General features: G+C 29.6%; 1 protein-coding gene across 1 annotated transcript; it reads right to left on the reverse strand.

The window, feature by feature from the left end:
• Positions 1-1,317: 1,317 nt before the first annotated feature.
• Positions 1,318-20,602, reverse strand: LOC147816133 (ubiquitin carboxyl-terminal hydrolase 34-like). Its single transcript, XM_087158236.1, has 9 exons — positions 20,464-20,602; positions 19,722-19,850; positions 19,558-19,638; positions 15,553-15,642; positions 9,706-9,788; positions 7,574-7,728; positions 6,023-6,139; positions 4,241-4,319; positions 1,318-1,392 (listed from the first exon to the last, which is right to left on the reverse strand). Exons 2-8 carry the CDS (start codon positions 19,772-19,774, stop codon positions 4,308-4,310), a joined length of 591 nt encoding a protein of 196 aa, XP_087014362.1. The 5' UTR covers positions 19,775-19,850; positions 20,464-20,602; the 3' UTR covers positions 1,318-1,392; positions 4,241-4,307.
• Between the last annotated feature and the right edge of the window lie 13 nt (positions 20,603-20,615).

Below are 20,615 nucleotides of genomic sequence, written 5' to 3' on the forward strand. Positions count from 1 at the left end.
CTTTTGCTGAAAACAAATTATAAATGCCATAACTGCTTTAAGAGCTCATGATTTATTAAAAAAAAGAAGGAAATTTAAGTTATTAGAAAAACAAAATGCAAGGAATATTACAGTGAACTAATATTACTTGCATTATAATTTTAGAGATTTCTGAATTTGTTTTCAACTAAAGTGGAATAATCTTTAAAAAAAAGTTCACAGAACAATAACCCATTTTCAAATAGTTTACTCATTTGAATTTTTTATTATTCAATAACTACACATGCTACAGTTTTGCTGGGTAAAATTTTTTACAAAGTCTTTGTAATAAAATATTTGTAAATGAATTTTAAGCCATAGTTCAGAAAGCGAGTTTGATTCAAGTTTTAATCTGTCATATATATTGCATGATATAGACTGAAGCAGTGTAATAACACCTTACAAATTTGTCAACAGATAATTCAGTAAAAATATCTATCCATAAAAGTGCGTTTTTTACAAATCTAAAAGATAAGAATGAGAAATATAGTTTACTGCAAAATTTAAAGTTTTAATAAAATGTAAAAACAAATTTATCAAGCAAACTGAAATAGATTCTTATTTTACTATTATTTTTTCTTACTTTATTATTCTTGGTATAAACAAATAAAACAAATTATTCAGAAGATGATAACTAGAAAATGATGAATTAAGATTTTAACTAAATACTTTTCAATACTCAAAATTTTATTTACTTACTGCAAACAAATATAACAAATCTAAAGCAAAAGTTACAATACTGAAAGTTTTAATGAGTCAAAGAAAGAAAGTAACAGCTGAAAAATGTTTGACTTAATGATTAGATTTTCAGTACAAATATAAAATCGTAATAACTTTAGAATTATTAACGGCCTAAATTATGCAAAGAAATTTGTATAGACAATATTTTAAACAGAAAAATCAGTCACGAAAACGTCTTCAAATAACTCAAGGAGGACATCTCTTAAATCTGATCCCAATAGAAACCAGTCAAATGTTTGGTTCTTTAATGTTAATTTTACTTTTTGCATATGTCTTAAGAACTATTTTAGAAAATAAAACAAAATTGCACGAAACTCGTTTATCTAAAGAGTTTCATACAGATCATAATTTTGTGAAATTATTTCTTGTTCTATTATTTATTATTTAGTTGCATCAAAAATTATTAAAGTATTTTTTTGAACTTGATGCACTGTACTTAATAAGTAGTTTTGCATACAAAATCACGCATTAACTGATGCTTCTTTTTTTAAAGATTACATAAATTATATTTATATAATAAAGAATCTAATATAAAAATATACATAAAACAAAACATACCATCAGCTGAGATCTAGATTTTACTAATGGTCTTCCTGCAGCCAGATTAGGAATAAAATTTTTTCCCAGATCAAACTAAAAACAACACAAGTTTCAGCAACATAAGTTTCAGAAAATCAAACAGAAAATTATTTCTATTGAAGTTGTTAGAAAATAAAATATTTGAACTTATGTTCTTAAACAGAAAAAAATATTAACATGAAAATTTTTTAAACCAAAATCAGCATAGTCAAAAATTTGAAAATTTTACAGTTTTAAACATTTCACTTTCACATAGGATAATGAATTGTTTATAATAGACCATGATGAGAGATTTTAAAAAATCAAGTGAATATGATTTTTAAATCACATCCAATTTGAGATTTATTTATTCCTTTAAATACAAAGCACAAAGTTTGCTATTTAAATCCTGTGATATAAATCACGTCGTGGGATGTTGTGATTAAAAATATTGATGTGGGACTTTCAAATCTAATGAAATCTGATCATGTTCTGTGATTCTTTAATTTATACGAATGCGAATCGCATGTGATTTTTAAATCCCCCGAACATTGATCATACCAATATGGATTATAACGTATAATTTTTTAAAAACATGCTAATGTGTTTCATGATTAACAATTTTTAAATTGCACAAATGGATCTCATTGTAGGAATCTTTAAATTGCACGAATACGGATCGCACTTTGTGATTTTAAATTCAAGTGAATTCAAATAATGATATGCAATTTTTAAATCGCACAAAGATAGATGTGATGCGTGATTTTTTAAAAACCACTTGAATGCAGATCGCCATGAGTCATTTTTTAAATCGGACAAATATAAATCACGATGTGTAAATTTTAAATCACGTGAATACAAATTGTGATGTGCGATACATGAATCTTTATACTTTTATGGTATTTTTGAAAAATTTATTATAATGTTCACATTTGAAATTTGAGTTATCACTTTTTGAGGTGTTTGATGCGTGATGATTCCACCAAAATTTACATAATTTAGTTATACTATTTCAATAGTTATTTATCATATTTTCGGTCCTTTTCACATGGTTCTTCAAACTCTGATATTTTTAATGCATAATTAGGCCATGTGAATTTCAAATTTGAGTTGTCACTTTGGCACATTCAATTCGCAATGACTCCCTAAATCCATGCCATTTTCGGACATTTCCACTAGTTTTATTCTCATTTTGATCATTTTTATTTGATTTAAAAAGTCAATTTTTGACATACACAGTTAAGATCAATTCTATCATAAATCCAGGTCATGGATGGGTCGATTTTTTGGTAGTCGTTTGTCGTTTCTTAAATATTTGCATCCGATGCAATTAATAGGATATTACAGGTAGCAATTTTCATATTTTCCCTCAATGATTCCATTACTAGTTCACATTAATTTTCTATTGCGGCATTTATTACAATTACTTATTTTTTCAATCGTTTTGACATTTTTAAAAATACCCATATTTTTGACACACTCCATTTTCAAAATTCCAGAATTACGTTCAATATAAAACTATGAGTCAATAAAAAATAATGTGTGTAAAATGTATGAATTTAGCAGAAGGAATTAATTTTGATCAAACTAATTCTCTTTAAAAAAAAATTTTTCTTTCATGATAAAATTAAGAGCTTTGGATATTTTGGAAGTCCTAAAAGCTTGGTAAATATATGTGAACAATATTCTTTTTTGTGATAGGTGCTCCTTTTTGAGAAGGAAATACTATCCTTTTCTGTTTCTAGCACCCTGCCATTTTTAAAAGTGTAGAATAAAAACTGTTTCCAATAAGATGCCTTTTAACGAATAAAATGCTGTTTTATGGCAAATAGCCAAATCTTTCAACAAAAAATAAGTACTTTTTAAGCACTAAAAAAATATTTTCAAGATTTAAACGATCATGATGAAATAACTAGTTTCTGACAAAGAATTCTTTTCTTGATCATATTAGCCATTATAAAGCAAACAAGAGATTTTTTGATTCCATATCAGAGGGTGGAAAATGAAGCCTGAAATGGAGAATATCTTGCAAAATGCAGCAGTTGCACATGAGAGTAAGTAAGATATCATAACTGTAGGATATTATGATACCTTACAGTTATGATTAACTGTAAACTCACCATGATTTTTCAATTTCGATAATAATTTGAGTTATCCAAATTTTATGGTACTAGCTCAACATAATTTTTATGCTTTTTTTTAAATATAAATTGGATCTTGTTTCAATAAACCAATATATGAAGAGCAAAGTATTTTGCATTTCAGCAGAAGTTTTAAAAGATGCTTAAAATTAAAAGTTATCATAAACTATTGTAAGTCATTATAAAGGCAAACATAAAGAGCTTCTGCGAGGCTGTCGCTCACTCTGCTGGTGGTTGTGAGTTCAATCCTAGCAGACAAGTAAGCGACCAGTGTGGTTGCACTAAGTTGCAGATTACACCCATCGAGGCTGAAAATCTTCTGGGTTGTGGTATGGAAGTTATAGTTTGTCTACGGTAAGAACTCCCCCTTCTACAAAGTCTGAGACTGCCTGCTGTTATGGAAATAAGAATAGCAGATTTTAGAGAGGGTATCTTCTCTTCACTCTATGTCTAACGCAATAGACAGATGAAAAAGATTTCCTTCTTCTTGACGGCTGGAGCAAAAACATGTCCTAAGCAATGATCCTGCAACCATACTTGAAATAGTAATACCTCATTACCATAGGCACCGCTATGGGTCCAGACGAATGTCTAGAGGAGTTCTTACTTTAGACAAACTATAAGAGAAAGAGGTGCCAGCTCAGGTGCTGCACTGGGATGAAAATTGCATAGCATTCCTACCATAAATATTTAAATAAAGAGCTTTAAAAAATTGTACTCTGTGCTTGACTATGGTTCAGTGGCGTGGACAAAGGAAAAAATATTTTTTAAAAATATATTACTTCTTTAGTTTGTTCAGATGCCTTCATTACATTATCCATACAATGTTGAATGAATTCTTCTTCTCTTTCAAGTGATGAACTGTGGAAGAAATTAAATTTATTTAGCAATTAAAATTGCATGAAAATAAGTAATATAAAAAAGAAAAGTTTTTTTTTAAAGTCAATTCCTACTTCAACAAAGAAAACAAAGGTCAACAAAGAAAAATTTTATTTTACTTACTTTTTATTAAATAATGAAGTTTTCTTTAAAATTATTTTTAAATCTAATTTAAAATTAATTAAATTTAGTAAATGAATTAATATGTGAAAAAACTGTATTAACGTAAAGTGTCATACACTACAAGTTTAAAAAAATGTATTTGAACTTGAGTGGATTGATAAAAAGTACAGGGTGTCTATAAAAGAACTCCGGGGTTTTGAGGCAAAATATTTTAATGAAATAAAAAACATACATACATGTTTTATACATGACTGAAAAGCTTACATTTTTAAGTTTTTTTTAACACTTAGTAAAGTTCTATATGAGCCCCGTTAGTGGCACGGCAGACGTCTAAACGGTATTCTACCTCTTCCCATGTCCTGGCGAGCATGTCTGGGGGGACGGTTGCCACACAATTCGTTCCCTGAGATGTTGAACATCACGAATTTTCTCTGCATACACAAGATTCTTGATGTGCCCCCAGAAGAAAAAATCCAACGGAGTCAGATCAGGGCTCCTTGGAGGCCATGGAATAGGTCCCTCCCTTCCGATCCACCTGCTGCCGAGCCGAGCGTCCAATGCCTCACGCACACGTAAACTGAAGTGTGGCGGGGCCCCATCTTGTTGAAAGTAAACTAAACCCTTCTCCGCCTCAATGTCATCTAACTGAGGAAAAAGATACTCCTCCAACATATCACAGTAGACATCACCATTGATATTTCTCTCAATAAAAATAAACGGACCTATGATTCTGTCATGCATAAGCGCACACCAAACATTTACTTTGGGCGTGTCGCGTTCGCACTCGACGAACTCATGGGGCGTAATCAATTTAAGAAAAATCTTACTTTTTACAAGAGTCTGGACGTTGGATTTTTAAAACTGTGTAAATAAGAACCACAATATTGGATTTTAAAATAGTGTGAAAATGAATAGCAAATTAATTTAAAAAAGTGTAAAAAACAAATTGTGAAATTGTATTTTAAAAACACGTAAATACGAATCGCAATGTGTAGCTTTTAAATAACGTAAAAATACAAAAATCAATAATTGATATAACAAGCGTGTGAATGCAAATCGAAATATAGAATTTCAAAAACATGTGAATACAAATAGCAAAAAAATTTTTTACAAAATTCATAAATACAAATTGTGACATTTGATTTTTAGATATTGGATTAATTCTGCGTAATAAATTATTGGATTAATTCTGCATTACAATTTTTTTTGAACCAGCATAAAAGTGCTTTTGTATTAACCTCGTGATATTTAACTGCAAAAGTAAATTTATAAAATATTTAAACGCAAGCTCAATTATGATGTAATTGTATTTCTTGTAAATATCAAATTTTGAAATGTGGTTTCATTAATATGAGCTCATTTCAAAAATTTTCATATAGTGGGACAATTTTTTCACCAAGAAATTTTAGTTGTTAAAAGTTGCTATTAGTTTAAATAAAATATCTAAAATACGGAATTTCCTAAACTCTAAAGAAATCATGATTTCTGAGATAATACAGCAATATTTTCGAGTTTAGATGTTTTTGTAAGTGAAATATGAGATAATATCAGAATATAATTACATCAGCAGCAGAAGATGGAGTGTCATAGGAAGCGGTTGCTAAATGTGCTAGACTACTAAGTTGTTGCAAAAGATTTAAAGCCATCATGCTAGTAGACTCAGGTGGCAACTGAGGCATCTTGAAAACAAAAAGAAAGTGTCTTAATACACTCATATTTGCAGTTTGTTTACTTTTCAAAAATATACATCACCAATAAAATAAACATGATAAATTTTATTCATCATTTACAGCAGGGTTAGCAAATCCCAAATCAAATAAAACTGAACTTTCATTATTTAAATTTAGATTCTCTTCAGAAATTTTCTTTTCGTACACAAATCAAAGCTTTGATGAAACATGTCGATAAAGCTTCATATTATTTAAAAACAATAATAGAATTACTACAGACTAGACACTGAAGAAATAAAATCTTAGCAGCTATATTCAAGATTAATACTTTAAATTAATTTGTAAAGACTAAGACCAAATTTGTCAGTTGGATATCAAATAAATAATAAATAAATTTAAATCAAACAACTAAATATTTTACTTACAGCTAGTAAAAAGAGATACAAATGTTTGTAATTTTCTTCTACATTTAGTACCTTGTACAAATAACAATACTTCTATGCAGTTTTCAAATTAAGTATTTTTTAGCATAAAAGTTGGATAACTAAATTTAAGTCAATTTTATATAATTATTCTGTTACATAACATATTTCTTATAAGTAATTATGCTTATTTAGAAAAGAAAAGAAATTATTTAAAAAAAATTCCTTTTTTCCCCCTATATATTTCTGATAAGATAGAAGATACTCTGCAAAAAAATAAGCCATGGAAAATGAAATAAAAATTATGATGCAAAATGTGTAACACTTCCCTAATGATTCCCTATTTGCATTGGCCCACATGAAAACATGTAATTAGTGAATGATCCGCAAGTCAAGTACGAAGATTATGGTACTGATCTATAAATAGAATATCACAAGAAGCCCATTAGCTTGCCAGAGACGAAGACGATAGCACTTCTCCATTGTGGAAATTAACAAGAGAAATAAAATTTTCAATCACTATCAGGGAATTTATTTTTTGTGTGACTCTGTTCAGTTTCCGTAATCAGCGAAAATTCGAGAGATTTTTCAACTTCATATCAGAGGATGGAAACGAACCCTGAAATTGAAAATTTTCAGCGAAATGCAGTAGAGTTGCACATGAGAGGCGAAGAATCCTTCCCACTGAATACAGCTCTATATATGAAAATGCGGACCTGCAAGTATTTCATCAAACACGTAAAGCATTTTCATACGGACATACGGTACACCAAAATAGATTAGAGGAAAATGAAATCTGAAAACGGGAACATTTTGGAAATTAGAAAATTAAGTACTTTTTTAAAACACCCAATGAAAAAGCTTCCTTAAAGGCTTTAAAAAAATAAAAATTTGAAATTAAGCACCGTTTGGCACTTTTTAAGAACGCTATTAAACTTAATTAACATTACAATAGTATGACAATGTTACTTCCTTGCAGTAGTACTAACTATCTCTACGCAACAAAGGTGTTATAACATACCTTTTCAAGGAGAACATGCTGAAACAAAGAAATATTCATAGCATGTTGATCTTTTCCTTTTGCCTGATTGAGAACCCAACCAAAAAGTTCATCTGCATACTCTGTATCTTGAGCTAAACACTGCCATAATATATCAACTTGTTCATGATTTAATTCTAGAAATGAATATACATAAAAAATAATTATAAAATTGTTTAATCATTGAATTTATACAATTATGTATCATAATTTAAACTTAATGTGGTCACCTAATAAAATATGTGCTATTCCTATATTTGAGTCCTTTAGCAAACAATTAAGACACATGCAAATAATAAATTTTATTTAATTCCACGCAAAGAAAACATAAGTAATGACCCCCGGGGCAGAATTGCGGCGACATTGTCGCACAATGTTGCAGATTTTTGCAGAAAGAATTTTCCTTTGAGAAGGGAAAATGTTCGGTTTTTCTTCTTTTTCTACAGAATCTTTTTCAAAGATGTTTTTCTTTTGCATCAGAGAGGAAAGAAATAATCATGATTTTTCTATTCTCATTTGAGATTTTTTTTTAAAAAAAAATTGGTAACTGGCTTTAGCTGAAATTTCAAATTAATAATGTAAAATAAAAAATTCAGAAATCACGAAAGTTTAAAAGATAGTTCCGTCTAGAAATGATAATCTTCCATTTTTTTTCTTTTAAAGAGCAACCATATTTTACTTACACTTATTTGGGTATGTCTTTTTTAAAGAGTCTTATTTAAGTCATCTTTATTTTGGGAGTTCTGCACGGATTTTAATATTTTTAATTTATATACGAATTTTAATTTATATACGAATTTTAATTTATTAACGAATTTTATATGTGCAATGACTTCTAAACTTTGAAATGACATTATATGCCAACAAAATTTGAGAATATCGCCAACAATTTTAGAATTAGAAAATATTACTTTCACAATTTAAAATTTTTATACATTTTATTCTTCCTTCTTCCGTAAACAAGGTTTCTACTACTTTAAATTAGTAATTGTTATAATTTAAAGTATTTAAAAACAAAATATTAGTGCTAGGGAAGTTTGTTGCAGAAAGCACAAAAAAATCTGCCACAGGGGTAATAACTGAACAAACAAGATAAATAAATAAAAAAATTTATTTAACATAAGATTGAAAAAGAAAAATTTTACTATCGCAACACCTTTGTTCTAAACTAGTAGCATAAATTGAATCTAAAGAATTTAAAATTATGAGTGATATAACTAAGACAAGAAAGGAAATTTACTTTTTGTCACTATGTGAAACATCAAAACTTTCACTTATACTTCACATGATCATGATATAATAACTTTTTTTGGACAAAGAACTCTCTTTTTTATTAATTATATTAGCCACCATAAAAAATATCAAGAGATTTTTCAGTTCAATTTCAGAGGGTGGAAAATGAAATCTGAAATTGAGAATATCTAGCAAAATGCAGCAGAGTTGCACATGAGAGTGTAAGAATCTCATCGAATCCAGTTCAGCAGAAATACTTAATCAAATATGTATCATGATTAGCGCTATCATATGTTACAGACCGATGGTATGGCGTAATGGATTGAGGTTGAATGAATTGTGAAAACGTTGAATAGAATAATGTGAAAATCACGTGTTTGCATAATACAGAGCAAATATCGACATGGTAAAGAAAAAAAAAATTCTCATTTTTGTAAAGGGAAAATAAGCAAAAACACCCCATGAAAAAAAGTCCCTTTAAGGGCATTTAGAAAACGAAAATAAGCACCTTTTAATAATGCTATGCACCATGAAGAAGAAAAAGAAAAATAACTAAAACCAATAGCCCATGACAGAAGATCATTAGAGAGAGTAGAATTAAAAATTATTAGAAAACCAAAATGTTAAAGGTACTCTAAAATGATGCATGAAATCAACGATGTTTACCATACTTATTGCTCAGTACTTCACTTATTGCTCAGATAACTGACCCAAATGGTTTCACTAGATTTTTGCCTTCACTTTTTTTGACTAACAGGACCATTTAGTGCTGTAAAATTTGATGCGAAGGAAACACCTAAAAGTTCTGATTTTCATACTTTTCAGGAAAATAATTAGTTAATTTAAATTTCAGAAGGTAAATTAGGTCAATTGATACTTACGAAATATTTCAGGAGAATCAGCTGTAGAGAACACATTTGTAAGAAAATGCAAGTGAACCTGAATTGCATCCTTATGAGAATACCTATGCATAAAGAGTAAAAAAATCTATATCACATATAAAACACTAACATATATATATTGATAAAAAAAAACAGATGAAAATGTTTCTTTGTATTAACAATGAACTGAAATACAGTGAAGTCTCGCTACTACAATATCCGATACAACAATAACTCCCTCTATTACGATAATGTTTAGTGGTCCCGACAAACTTGCATATGAATTAATGTTATCCTCCTCTCAATATTACGATATTCTCTGGAGCAATAAACCCCTGTAATTTTTTTTCCCAAACTTTAACCTTACTATTTATTATTGGTTGTCAAATAATGTAAAAAATCTTATTAAATCATCTTTTGCCATTTTTTCTGTCAAGAGAAGACTCACTGCTGACCACCACAATAGCTTTCTTTCTTAGAATTGCCTCACTTATCTCTTAAGAAATCACAGAAGTAACATTCTTATCTGATTTCATTTCCCTCATGTTAAAAGCTGTGGGGCACCATTCACAAATGAAAATCATTTTGGTATTCTGGACTCAAGACATACTTTGTTGGTTGATTTAACAGTAAAAAAATAATAATCAAACAAAAATATCGGACTATTTTCAACAAAAACGGTTTTCAGGTATGTTTACGATCTTATTTTCTGAATTTATTTCAAATGTTTTTAATATTTAACCATAATTAACACTCTGCAAATTAATTTTTTATAATATATAAAAAATATTTATAGTTAGTATATATAACATTAAAAAAAGTCTTATTGTGTCCCTAAAGTACGCAGGCCCTCAATATAGCAATATATCTCTCAACAACAATATATTTATTTGATCCTCAAAATATTGTTGGGATTATTGTACAAGGGTTTTACAGTATCAAGCGAGTGAGCTGTCGCAAGTATGAAGGCTTAAAGGCACACGATTACATATTTGTGAATGAAATTTCTTTTCTCTTCAGAGAAACAATTAACTTAATTACACAAACTGAGCTATAAACTTTGGAGAAATAAAAATCAATCAATTCATGTAAATAAATTGTTCTATTGACTTTTTTTTTAATTCTGTTAAAATGTTACGCGGGTTCAATAATAATTAAGAGCTATATTTTAATTTCAGAGATACTTCATTAACTCAGGAGAGATGCATCCTACTAAAGATCAGCCTTAAAATAATGGAACACAAAATGTTGAAATTTCTAAATTGTGTTTAAAGGGAAATTCAAGGAATTATTTGTTTCAAGTATGATTTTCAATGCATACAAATTAAATCATAATATACATAAATCAGTAAATGATATGTTTATGATGAATCAAGAAGTTTCACAGAATGCATATGTCTCATATTTACATTCTAATATGAAAATGTTATATATGTGTAGATTAGTTTTACAGTTATTTCAAGTTTAAGGTTTTTTCCAGTTGGTTTTATTTTATCACAAGCAAAAGAATGGTGATTTTTCACAACCATGTTCTACTCATGCCTAAAGTTGAGCAACGTCTGTTTTACCTTAAAATAGTTTCGGTGCAATTAAAAATTTTTATTTAAAGGGAAAACTAATTGCAGCAAAACTTATGTCTAAAGACAAAAGGATCTTGCTAAAGTTTGAATTAGCTTTGGAGTAATTAAAGTTTAAAATATTTATTTTCTCACTTTTTTTCATAATGATGCTTTTGTATAATAAATAAAAGCTTAACTAATAACTCTGTGACAGCGAGTCACAGTTTTTTTTATTAAAATCACAAGTCTTATTTAGAATCTTTATCTAAATTTGTTAATTTCTGATACCATTTAAGTATTTCCTGATTCATTCCTGTAGTTGCTGATCCCATTCTTCTCGTCCCTTAATGCGCTAGCACAATGAAGACATCCTCCTCAAGAAATTCCTTTCACATTCCTTAGCCCTGCCCTTTCTCGGAAAACAGCTGTTTGCGGTTTCTTTTCATCGTCCATGAGGATTCGACGAGTGTTAGTTTGTCACAACCGTAACGCTGGTAAAATAATAGAGATAACATCTCAACTTTTTGAAAATAGATAATTTAACTTTAACTTTGAGCAAGAAGATAAAAATGAGAGCACGAAAGGCGATCTGCGCAGAAAAGCTAAAGGTGCGTATTTCGCCCTAAAAGCTATCCTCAATAAAGACTCAAAACTCAACCTTGCCAATAAAAGGACCATATACTTACATGCTATCAGACTCATATTAACTTATGCTTGCCCAGCCCTAACCACAATTAGTAACAACTTAAAGAATAAACTATCAAAAACAGAGGGCAAAATACTCAGATATATGACAGGAGCTCCAAAGGCAATTAGCAACAGATTTTTAAGAAAAGATCTCAAAATAGAGGAAATTAACTGTTATATGGCTAAACTTAGCACAAAATTCTTCAGCGATGCTAAAGAGTGCAATACCTCCAACTTCAAACAAATCTTTAATTTAGAACTCATCAAGGAAAACAGCAATCATAGCCCACTAACGGCATTCTTATTATCAGACTGCATAATTTCCAAACTATGTAAAACATAGGACACAAACACACACAGCATATCCACTGGACTATGGCAAACCCGGTGAAGGAGTAACTCTGAAAAGGGGTCCGATTCGGGCAAGCCATAGCTCCATTAAGTATAGTACAGTGAGCAACCCGGAACGAGTGGTGATCTACCAGGATGACCGGGTCACTGTTTTAGCAGAGCCATATTTTTATTTTAGACATTTGTTGAATAACATAAACATGTAAATAGCTATGTAAATATCTTGTATATATACCGTATTTTTAATCTTAATATTAATTATGTTTTATCAATTTATGTTATCATATCCATTTGTTAGTGCTTATCTTTTTTGTATTTCTTATTACTGCTTTTTAACGATGGGGGAATTCCCCCTATATTTTGCTTAACATAAGACTTATATCCTATGACCTGAGAGTATAATGCAAACTAGTGTAGATATAGATATCTCGATGTAGATATCTCGATGTAGATGTAGATATCTCGGTAAGTGGCGCTTCGCGCCAAACACCGAGATTCAACCCATATCAAGCATCAAGGCGATCTGCTCATTCGAATTCAGTTACTTCTTAGGGTACGGACTCCCTCGTGGAGCATGTTTTTTCACCTCCCTCCTCAATTGAGGAAAGGGTTTAAAATTTTACATGGCGTCCAACACCGCCATTGATGGACTCCTTCACGGCTATTTTTTTTTTCTTGGCTTAATTTCAAGAAAATTCCAAAAATATCTGCAGCTGTTCCTTTTTGAAGATGGTTTTGTTTGAACCTTTTCCAGTAGTTTTTTTATTTATTCCTCTTCACCATGATGCAAGAGCATGCTGATTGATTGTCGACACCTACCGTGGTATGTGGATTTGCTGACATCGAGTTAGGGAACCCACAGATCGTATCCGTGTTCTTTTACAAGATTTTTCTGAACGTTCAGTCTCCTGCTCCAGCTACCCACTAGTACCAATATTTTTGATGCTGTGCCTCTTGTACTAATAGTAAGATGTTGTGCTAAAGAGTTTTAAAAATGTTCAATAAAAAAAAATGTTGGGTCAAAATTGGATTCCTTTATTTATACTGATGGATTGCTTTTCTAGGTGAAAGATAACGTGATGGAGAAGAAGAGGTATGTCTTTTTTGTAAAATGTATTCTTCTCTTGAATTTTAAAATTGATTTTCTTCTGGGTTGCAAATTGCAGCACAACGCTAAAAATGTACACCTATATCGTTTTACGCGGTCATTATTCCTTTTTTTTTAATGTTTTTATCAGTTGTCTTTTAATTACTTATTAATACCCAGCAGTTACCGGTGCAAACTCACATTTATTTTTCCTCAGAGGATGGGCAAACAGGCCGCTTAATAAATTGAATTAAGTGGCCTGTTAAGCTGTCCAATTAAATTAAAAATTGCATTATTTTAGTTAGTTGTAACTGAAGGCAGTCAATTAATTTAGGAATCCTTAATGTTAATATTACTTTTCTTGAGACTTAATGCTAAATGAAAAATTTTTGCATCATTTACCCAAAGCAAAAAATAATTTTTGATATGTATATTATTTTCTGTTACTTTATTTAAAAATACCTGAAAATTGTTTCACTGTAGAGTACAAAAATTTTTATATTACTTCAAAGAATGTAATTTGGAAAATACGACATTAGGACAAAATCGGTTGATTTGTTCTTGAGAAAACAAATTTGAAACATAAAATTCTTTGAAAATTTGATAACAGTATAAATGTAATGATTCTAGTAGGGAAACAGGAAATGACTAAAAAATTGAGATGAAATATTTTATAAAAAAGATCAAACTGTTAAAAAACGTTGAGTCTTCATATGTTGTTAATTCTTAAAATCAAGTTTGCTTCAAAGAAATTGAATAAATGCACCAACATATAAAATTTTATTTATACTTATTATGTGTTTCATAAATTTCTTATCAAATCTTTTAAAGAGAATGTAAGAAGAGTAACAAATTTTTTTGTAATAAGAGAAACCAGGAATTTTTCTCTTAAAAAATAATGTGTTTGTATTTATAACTTTTTCATGACTGTAATTTAATAAGTTAACCTTTCTTTCTTGATATTATTTACAATAAGATTTTATTACATAGTTCAGATTCTTCATTGCATAAAACTATTAAAATTCATCAAGTTTTCTAGCACAAATATGAATGTTTGTTCATTGTTATTCAAGGTGCATAGCCAAATCTCTCAACAAAAAATAACCACAGTTAAAGTACTTTTTAAGCACTCAAAAAATATTTGCAAGCACTATATACATTAACAAAATGCAAACTAATATTCAAAGACTTTACATGATCATGATAAAATAATTACTTTTCTTCATTATATTAGCAACCATAAAAAATTTGAGAGATTTTTTGGTACGATTTCAGAGGGTGGAAAATGAAGCCCGAAAGGGAGAATATCTAGCAAAATGCAGCAAAGTTGCACATGAGAGTACAAGATGGTAAGCCAAAATGGTTTGTGATTGAATGAATTGTGAAAAAGTTTAACACTAGAAAGACTGAAACTTAGTATATACCTATAGTGCCTAAAAGCAGTCAAAGTAACTGCATTGTGAAAGAATAACTAGTGTGTAAAGAAATTTGTTTAAAATTAATTTTAAATATTTTTTTTATATTATTTACAGTTATATAACAAGTTATTAGTAAATATTAACACTAGAAAAATTATATGTTGTACAAAAAGTCACAAAATTCTAAGAAATTGTGTCATCATTGTTTTTCTAATTGAAATAAAAAAGCAGTCAAAATGATTTTCCTGGGCGATCTAGTGTTAATAGAACAATGTGAAAACCACGCTTTTGCACAATACGCAGCGAAAATTGGCATGGTAAAGAAAAAAAGTATTTTTGAAAAGGGAAAATTAAGCATTCTTAAAAAACACATCATGGAAAAAAGCACCTTCAAGGGCTTTCAAAATATGAAAATAAGCACTTTTTAAAAATGATACAGGCCATGTTATTCAACTAAAAAAAATTTATTCAATTTGAAATAAAACACTCATTAGCAAAAACAAATCGATGTGCAACACAACAATACAAGTAACCATGAAATTGCCTAAACTGATTTCTTAGAAAGAGAGTTAATTCATTTTGTTAGAATTGTGAACGTAGAGAGAGGGAGACTGTGGGGATATTTAGAATAGAAAATAAAAAATACACCAAAGTATAAAACCTGGGTGAAATAAACAAACAAAGCAAGTACACCTACATTCCCTTCTTTTCCTTATTATAATAACAAATTGTTAAACTGACTTACATTGGGTTTTTATTATTATGCCTATTTGAAGTATAAGTTATGAGATTGTTAAAAAAGTGCTTCAGCATTTTATGTTCTTTCTCTGCCCACCTAAAGAAAACAAAATTTGATTAAAGTTTTGAAGTTCGAAATACAGAAATTGGAAAACACAGTGGTTAAACTTATTTCTTAAATCAATCAAAATTTTTCAACAAAAAGTCAAATAAAAATAGTGCAAAGTTACCAAGTCAGGGTTTCCACTCAAATCTGAAAAAAAAATTCCTTGTGTTTTCCGTGTACATACTATACACAATATATTAAGAGGAAACAACAATTACTGCGCTCTTGTGTGAGATATATTTGGCTAACTATATTTATTAGCTTTAATCGCTAGAAAAACAGCTGAACATAATGTTATAGTAAATTAAATAGTTTAGTATAGCTGAAATATCATGGTTAAATGTCCCATAGATTACGCTTTGAGTGGTCACCATTTTTTAAAAGACAAAAATAAAAAACAAAATTCCCTGCATTTTCCCTGTTATTTTAGGTGATTTTTAAATTCCCTGTATTTTTCAGGTTGTCTCTGCTCTCCCTGTGGAGTGGCAACCCTGCAAGTACAATTTAAAGGTAATTGTCATCCACAACCAACATTAACTATACCTGCATTGACTGATGACATAAGGCATCTATATGCCGGAATGCATGCGCGTTTGCTTGCATTCAAAATTTTGGTGGTTACATCGGTTATTAATGTACCACTATTTCATATGTGTGGTTGTGATCTTGAAACTTGGATAAATTAAATGTTACTATGACAAACGCATTGCCATAATTTCATTACTCTACAAAATAATTTTTCTCTGTGCAGATATTTTTTTACATCAGTGTATATACACCCTTGTGCAAATTAATTGAAACAAACTTTTTTTTCGTGTTTTTTAAAGAAGATGTTTTGGGGTTGTTTCGGTTACAATGGGGTTGGACCTTTGCAGCCTATTGACGGTATGATGCGTTCTGAACAGTACATTACTATTCTGGGTAAAAAAGTTGTTCCAGAGTTGAAGAAACGATACCCTGATGGAACAGGGATTTTTCAACAGGATTTAGCTCCTTGCCATACGTCCAAAATTGTCAAGAAATTCATGTCTGAGAATCACATTGAGACATTGGAATGGCCAGGGAACTCTCCGGATATCAACCCAATTGAGAATCTCAGGGCCATATGCAAGAATGGCCTATTAAATATGGACTGTACAACTATGGAGAAGCTAATCACGGCGTTAATTTATGTGTGGTACAAGGACACAAACATTATAAATGACTGTAAAAAATTAGTGGAATCCATGCCGAATCGTGTCCAAATGTTAATAAAGTGTCGTGGAGATCATATTATGTACTAAAAATTTTTGAGTTTGTATAAATTTAAATAAAATAGCATTTTCTCTTAGTTTTCTGAATTTATTGAGTTTGTTTCAATTAATTTGCACAAGGGTGTACATATACTTCTTTACATACAGCTGTAAATATGTTCTTTTTTCTACCTGATTTCCATTTTTCAATCTCTAGTACAGCATCCAAGATTTCTTTTAATTAGAAAAGGCTTTATACCATTTTATTTGTGCAATATAAGAGCAACTTTTTAAACTATTGCTTTATTTTATTTTGGATATTTTTTAACATTGTATGACGGCGCACCCTAATACTTAAAGGCAAATTTTTATGTCTTTAAGTATTTACTTAAATCATTTTATGACTTATCTGTTTTACTATTGCAGCCATGTTTAACTGGTAAGTTTGAAGATATATTAAATGATTTGTACAAGTCAAAACTCTATAAGATGCTCTTGCATTTCAAGGTTTATTTTATAAAGATCTATGTATGTACTATGGGTATTGCGGTAATTATATGAGCTATGATAATAGGTATTTCATGATCCCTGAAAGGACAGTGTGACAGAATTTTTTCTAGCTATCTGCGACTATCCAGCACTAATATCTTTCTGCAAGATACTTTTAATAATAACAGACATATATGTCACTAACTTAAAATAACGGAAGAAAAACTACATAATTTTTTCAAAATTAAACATGTAACAATTTTTTCATTCTGATATTATGGGTGATACTCTCGCATATTGTTGGAGGGGGGGGGGGAAAGCACAAATCATTTCCTTCTCCACATTTTGTAAATAATTATTACAATAAAAAATCATGAAAAAAATAATGAAGTAATTGCTGAAAAGAATCGGCGACAAAATCATGCGAATCGGACTCCTCAAAAAAGGGTAACTCAGATGAGTGTTTTGTTTCGGTTGTTGTAATAAATAAAATCGTATAAAAATATCTGATTTAGAAACTATGGAGAAATCAATAACTGTCAAAAAGTGGATGGAATCATTGTCTTAAAAAGTAAATACTCAAACGCACGATTCTAATCTTTCATATTGTTTGAAATATATCGCGATATTTAAAAATCAGGTGAAAATCAATAACTGCCGAAAATACAATGGAAACAATACATCGATTTACGATACTATCGGTGCGAATCGCGTGCCAAAAAGGGATTACCTAAATGCATGATTCAAATATCACGTGTAAATTTCTACTGAAAAGAAATCTGAACTTCTTTTATTTTTAATATTTCTCATAATAAAAATACAAACGAAATCAATAACTGTCAAAAATTGGATGGAATCATTGTCTTAAAAAGTAAATACTCAAACGCACGATTCTAATCTTTCATATTGTTTGAAATATATCGCGATATTTAAAAATCAGGTGAAAATCAATAACTGCCAAAAATACAATGGAAACAATACATCGATTTACGATACTATCGGTGCGAATCGCGTGCCAAAAAGGGATTACCTAAATGCATGATTCAAATATCACGTGTAAATTTCTACTGAAAAGAAATCTGAACTTCTTTTATTTTTAATATTTCTCATAATAAAAATACAAACGAAATCAATAACTGTCAAAAATTGGATGGAATCATTGTCTTAAAAAGTAAATACTCAAACGCACGATTCTAATCTTTCATATTGTTTGAAATATATCGCGATATTTAAAAATCAGGTGAAAATCAATAACTGCCAAAAATACAATGGAAACAATACATCGATTTACGATACTATCGGTGCGAATCGCGTGCCAAAAAGGGATTACCTAAATGCATGATTCAAATATCACGTGTAAATTTCTACTGAAAAGAAATCTGAACTTCTTTTATTTTTAATATTTCTCATAATAAAAATACAAACGAAATCAATAACTGTCAAAAATTGGATGGAATCATTGTCTTAAAAAGTAAATACTCAAACGCACGATTCTAATCTTTCATATTGTTTGAAATATATCGCGATATTTAAAAATCAGGTGAAAATCAATAACTGCCAAAAATACAATGGAAACAATACATCGATTTACGATACTATCGGTGCGAATCGCGTGCCAAAAAGGGATTACCTAAATGCATGATTCAAATATCACGTGTAAATTTCTACTGAAAAGAAATCTGAACTTCTTTTATTTTTAATATTTCTCATAATAAAAATACAAACGAAATCAATAACTGTCAAAAATTGGATGGAATCATTGTCTTAAAAAGTAAATACTCAAACGCACGATTCTAATCTTTCATATTGTTTGAAATATATCGCGATATTTAAAAATCAGGTGAAAATCAATAACTGCCAAAAATACAATGGAAACAATACATCGATTTACGATACTATCGGTGCGAATCGCGTGCCAAAAAGGGATTACCTAAATGCATGATTCAAATATCACGTGTAAATTTCTACTGAAAAGAAATCTGAACTTCTTTTATTTTTAATATTTCTCATAATAAAAATACAAACCAAAAGTCTTTCTGCAAGAAACTCTGTAACGTCAATGCGACAATGTCATTGTGATTCTGCCATGGAGTGAAAAGATAAGTGTTGAATGAATTTCTATAATCACCAAATTTGAATATTTGTGAAAAATCAATTTACATAGCAAAATGTTTAAGAAGCTTACAATGTCACTGAATGAGTATCACTGAATTGCTGGAAGGATGAGAACAGCTTGGGTAATAAACGCATAGACATGACGACTGATCTAATGAGAAAATAAAAAGGTTAAGGAAAGGTTGAAAAAACTAATCATTCATTTTATGAACTATCAACTGAATAAATTTTTACCTATTATTTGCTATATTTTGTAGGCAGCCTTCTATGAATTTCATTCTTATCATTTTGTCAGTACACTAACAAACGAGACTGCGTATTAATTTTTTCTGCTTCAACTGCAAGACTCTCACTTAGCTGACCCTAAGAAAAAAAAGAATTTAAGTCTGGATGAACTCAAAATCGTGTGAAACTTAGAAAGGTACTTGAAATTTAAATATTCAAAGAAACTGAATTTTTAAATTAGGAAATATTTATGTAAAAAATTTTTTTGAGTTCTCGAAACTGTTCTAAAATTTTAACCTATAACGGCAATTTTTATATAAATATACGTTTGAATTCCACATATGTTTGTCTAAAAGAAGAGTTGTGTAATTTGTAAAAGACTGTTTTAATTTGTGTATATTCTCATTCAACTGATAATAAAAAATAATTGAAAAGTAGCTTCAAAATTTTATGGCAATTAAAAACTTTTGCTAAAAAAAATTTTTCACTTCAAAAAGTACTTTGAACTTAACACTTACGAAGTTAATAATGTATCTTTTTCATAGCTAACAACACAGATAGGAAAAAATCCAGTAGATTTTACGAATTTACCATTGTTTTAGCGAATTACGAATTTACAATTGTTTTAGCATGTTAAACATCATAAGCTAAAGATAACTTTCCCCATTGTTACTTTGAATATATAGCATTTTATCACAACAATTATTTTGCTTTTCATGAAAATCCAAAATAATAATAAAGGAGTAATTACAATTTTGTCGTCTTGCAAAATGTCCCATAAAAGCGTTTGGCCTGATTCACACACAGACTCCAGTTGGAAATGATTTCCCAAGTTGTCTCTTGAAGAATGACCTAAAAAATGTTTCCCACCATGGATCTGGGGAGAGTACATGCAGGCCATGT

This window comes from Parasteatoda tepidariorum, chromosome 2 (genome assembly GCF_982258835.1).
Source record: "Parasteatoda tepidariorum strain Cologne lab strain chromosome 2, Ptep-v5.0, whole genome shotgun sequence".
In the NCBI taxonomy this organism is placed as follows: domain Eukaryota; kingdom Metazoa; phylum Arthropoda; class Arachnida; order Araneae; family Theridiidae; genus Parasteatoda; species Parasteatoda tepidariorum.

Bases quoted from the DNA above. Each gene is read 5' to 3' on its own strand.
- LOC147816133 (XM_087158236.1), bottom strand. From the start codon at position 19,774: ATGATAAGAATGAAATTCATAGAAGGCTGCCTACAAAATATAGCAAAT. The intron at 9,789-15,552 runs GTAAGTCAGTTT...CTTTATGCATAG, and splicing joins CATAATAATAAAAACCCAAT to GTATTCTCATAAGGATGCAA. The intron at 7,729-9,705 runs GTAAGTATCAAT...ATTCATTTCTAG, and splicing joins TGATTCTCCTGAAATATTTC to AATTAAATCATGAACAAGTT.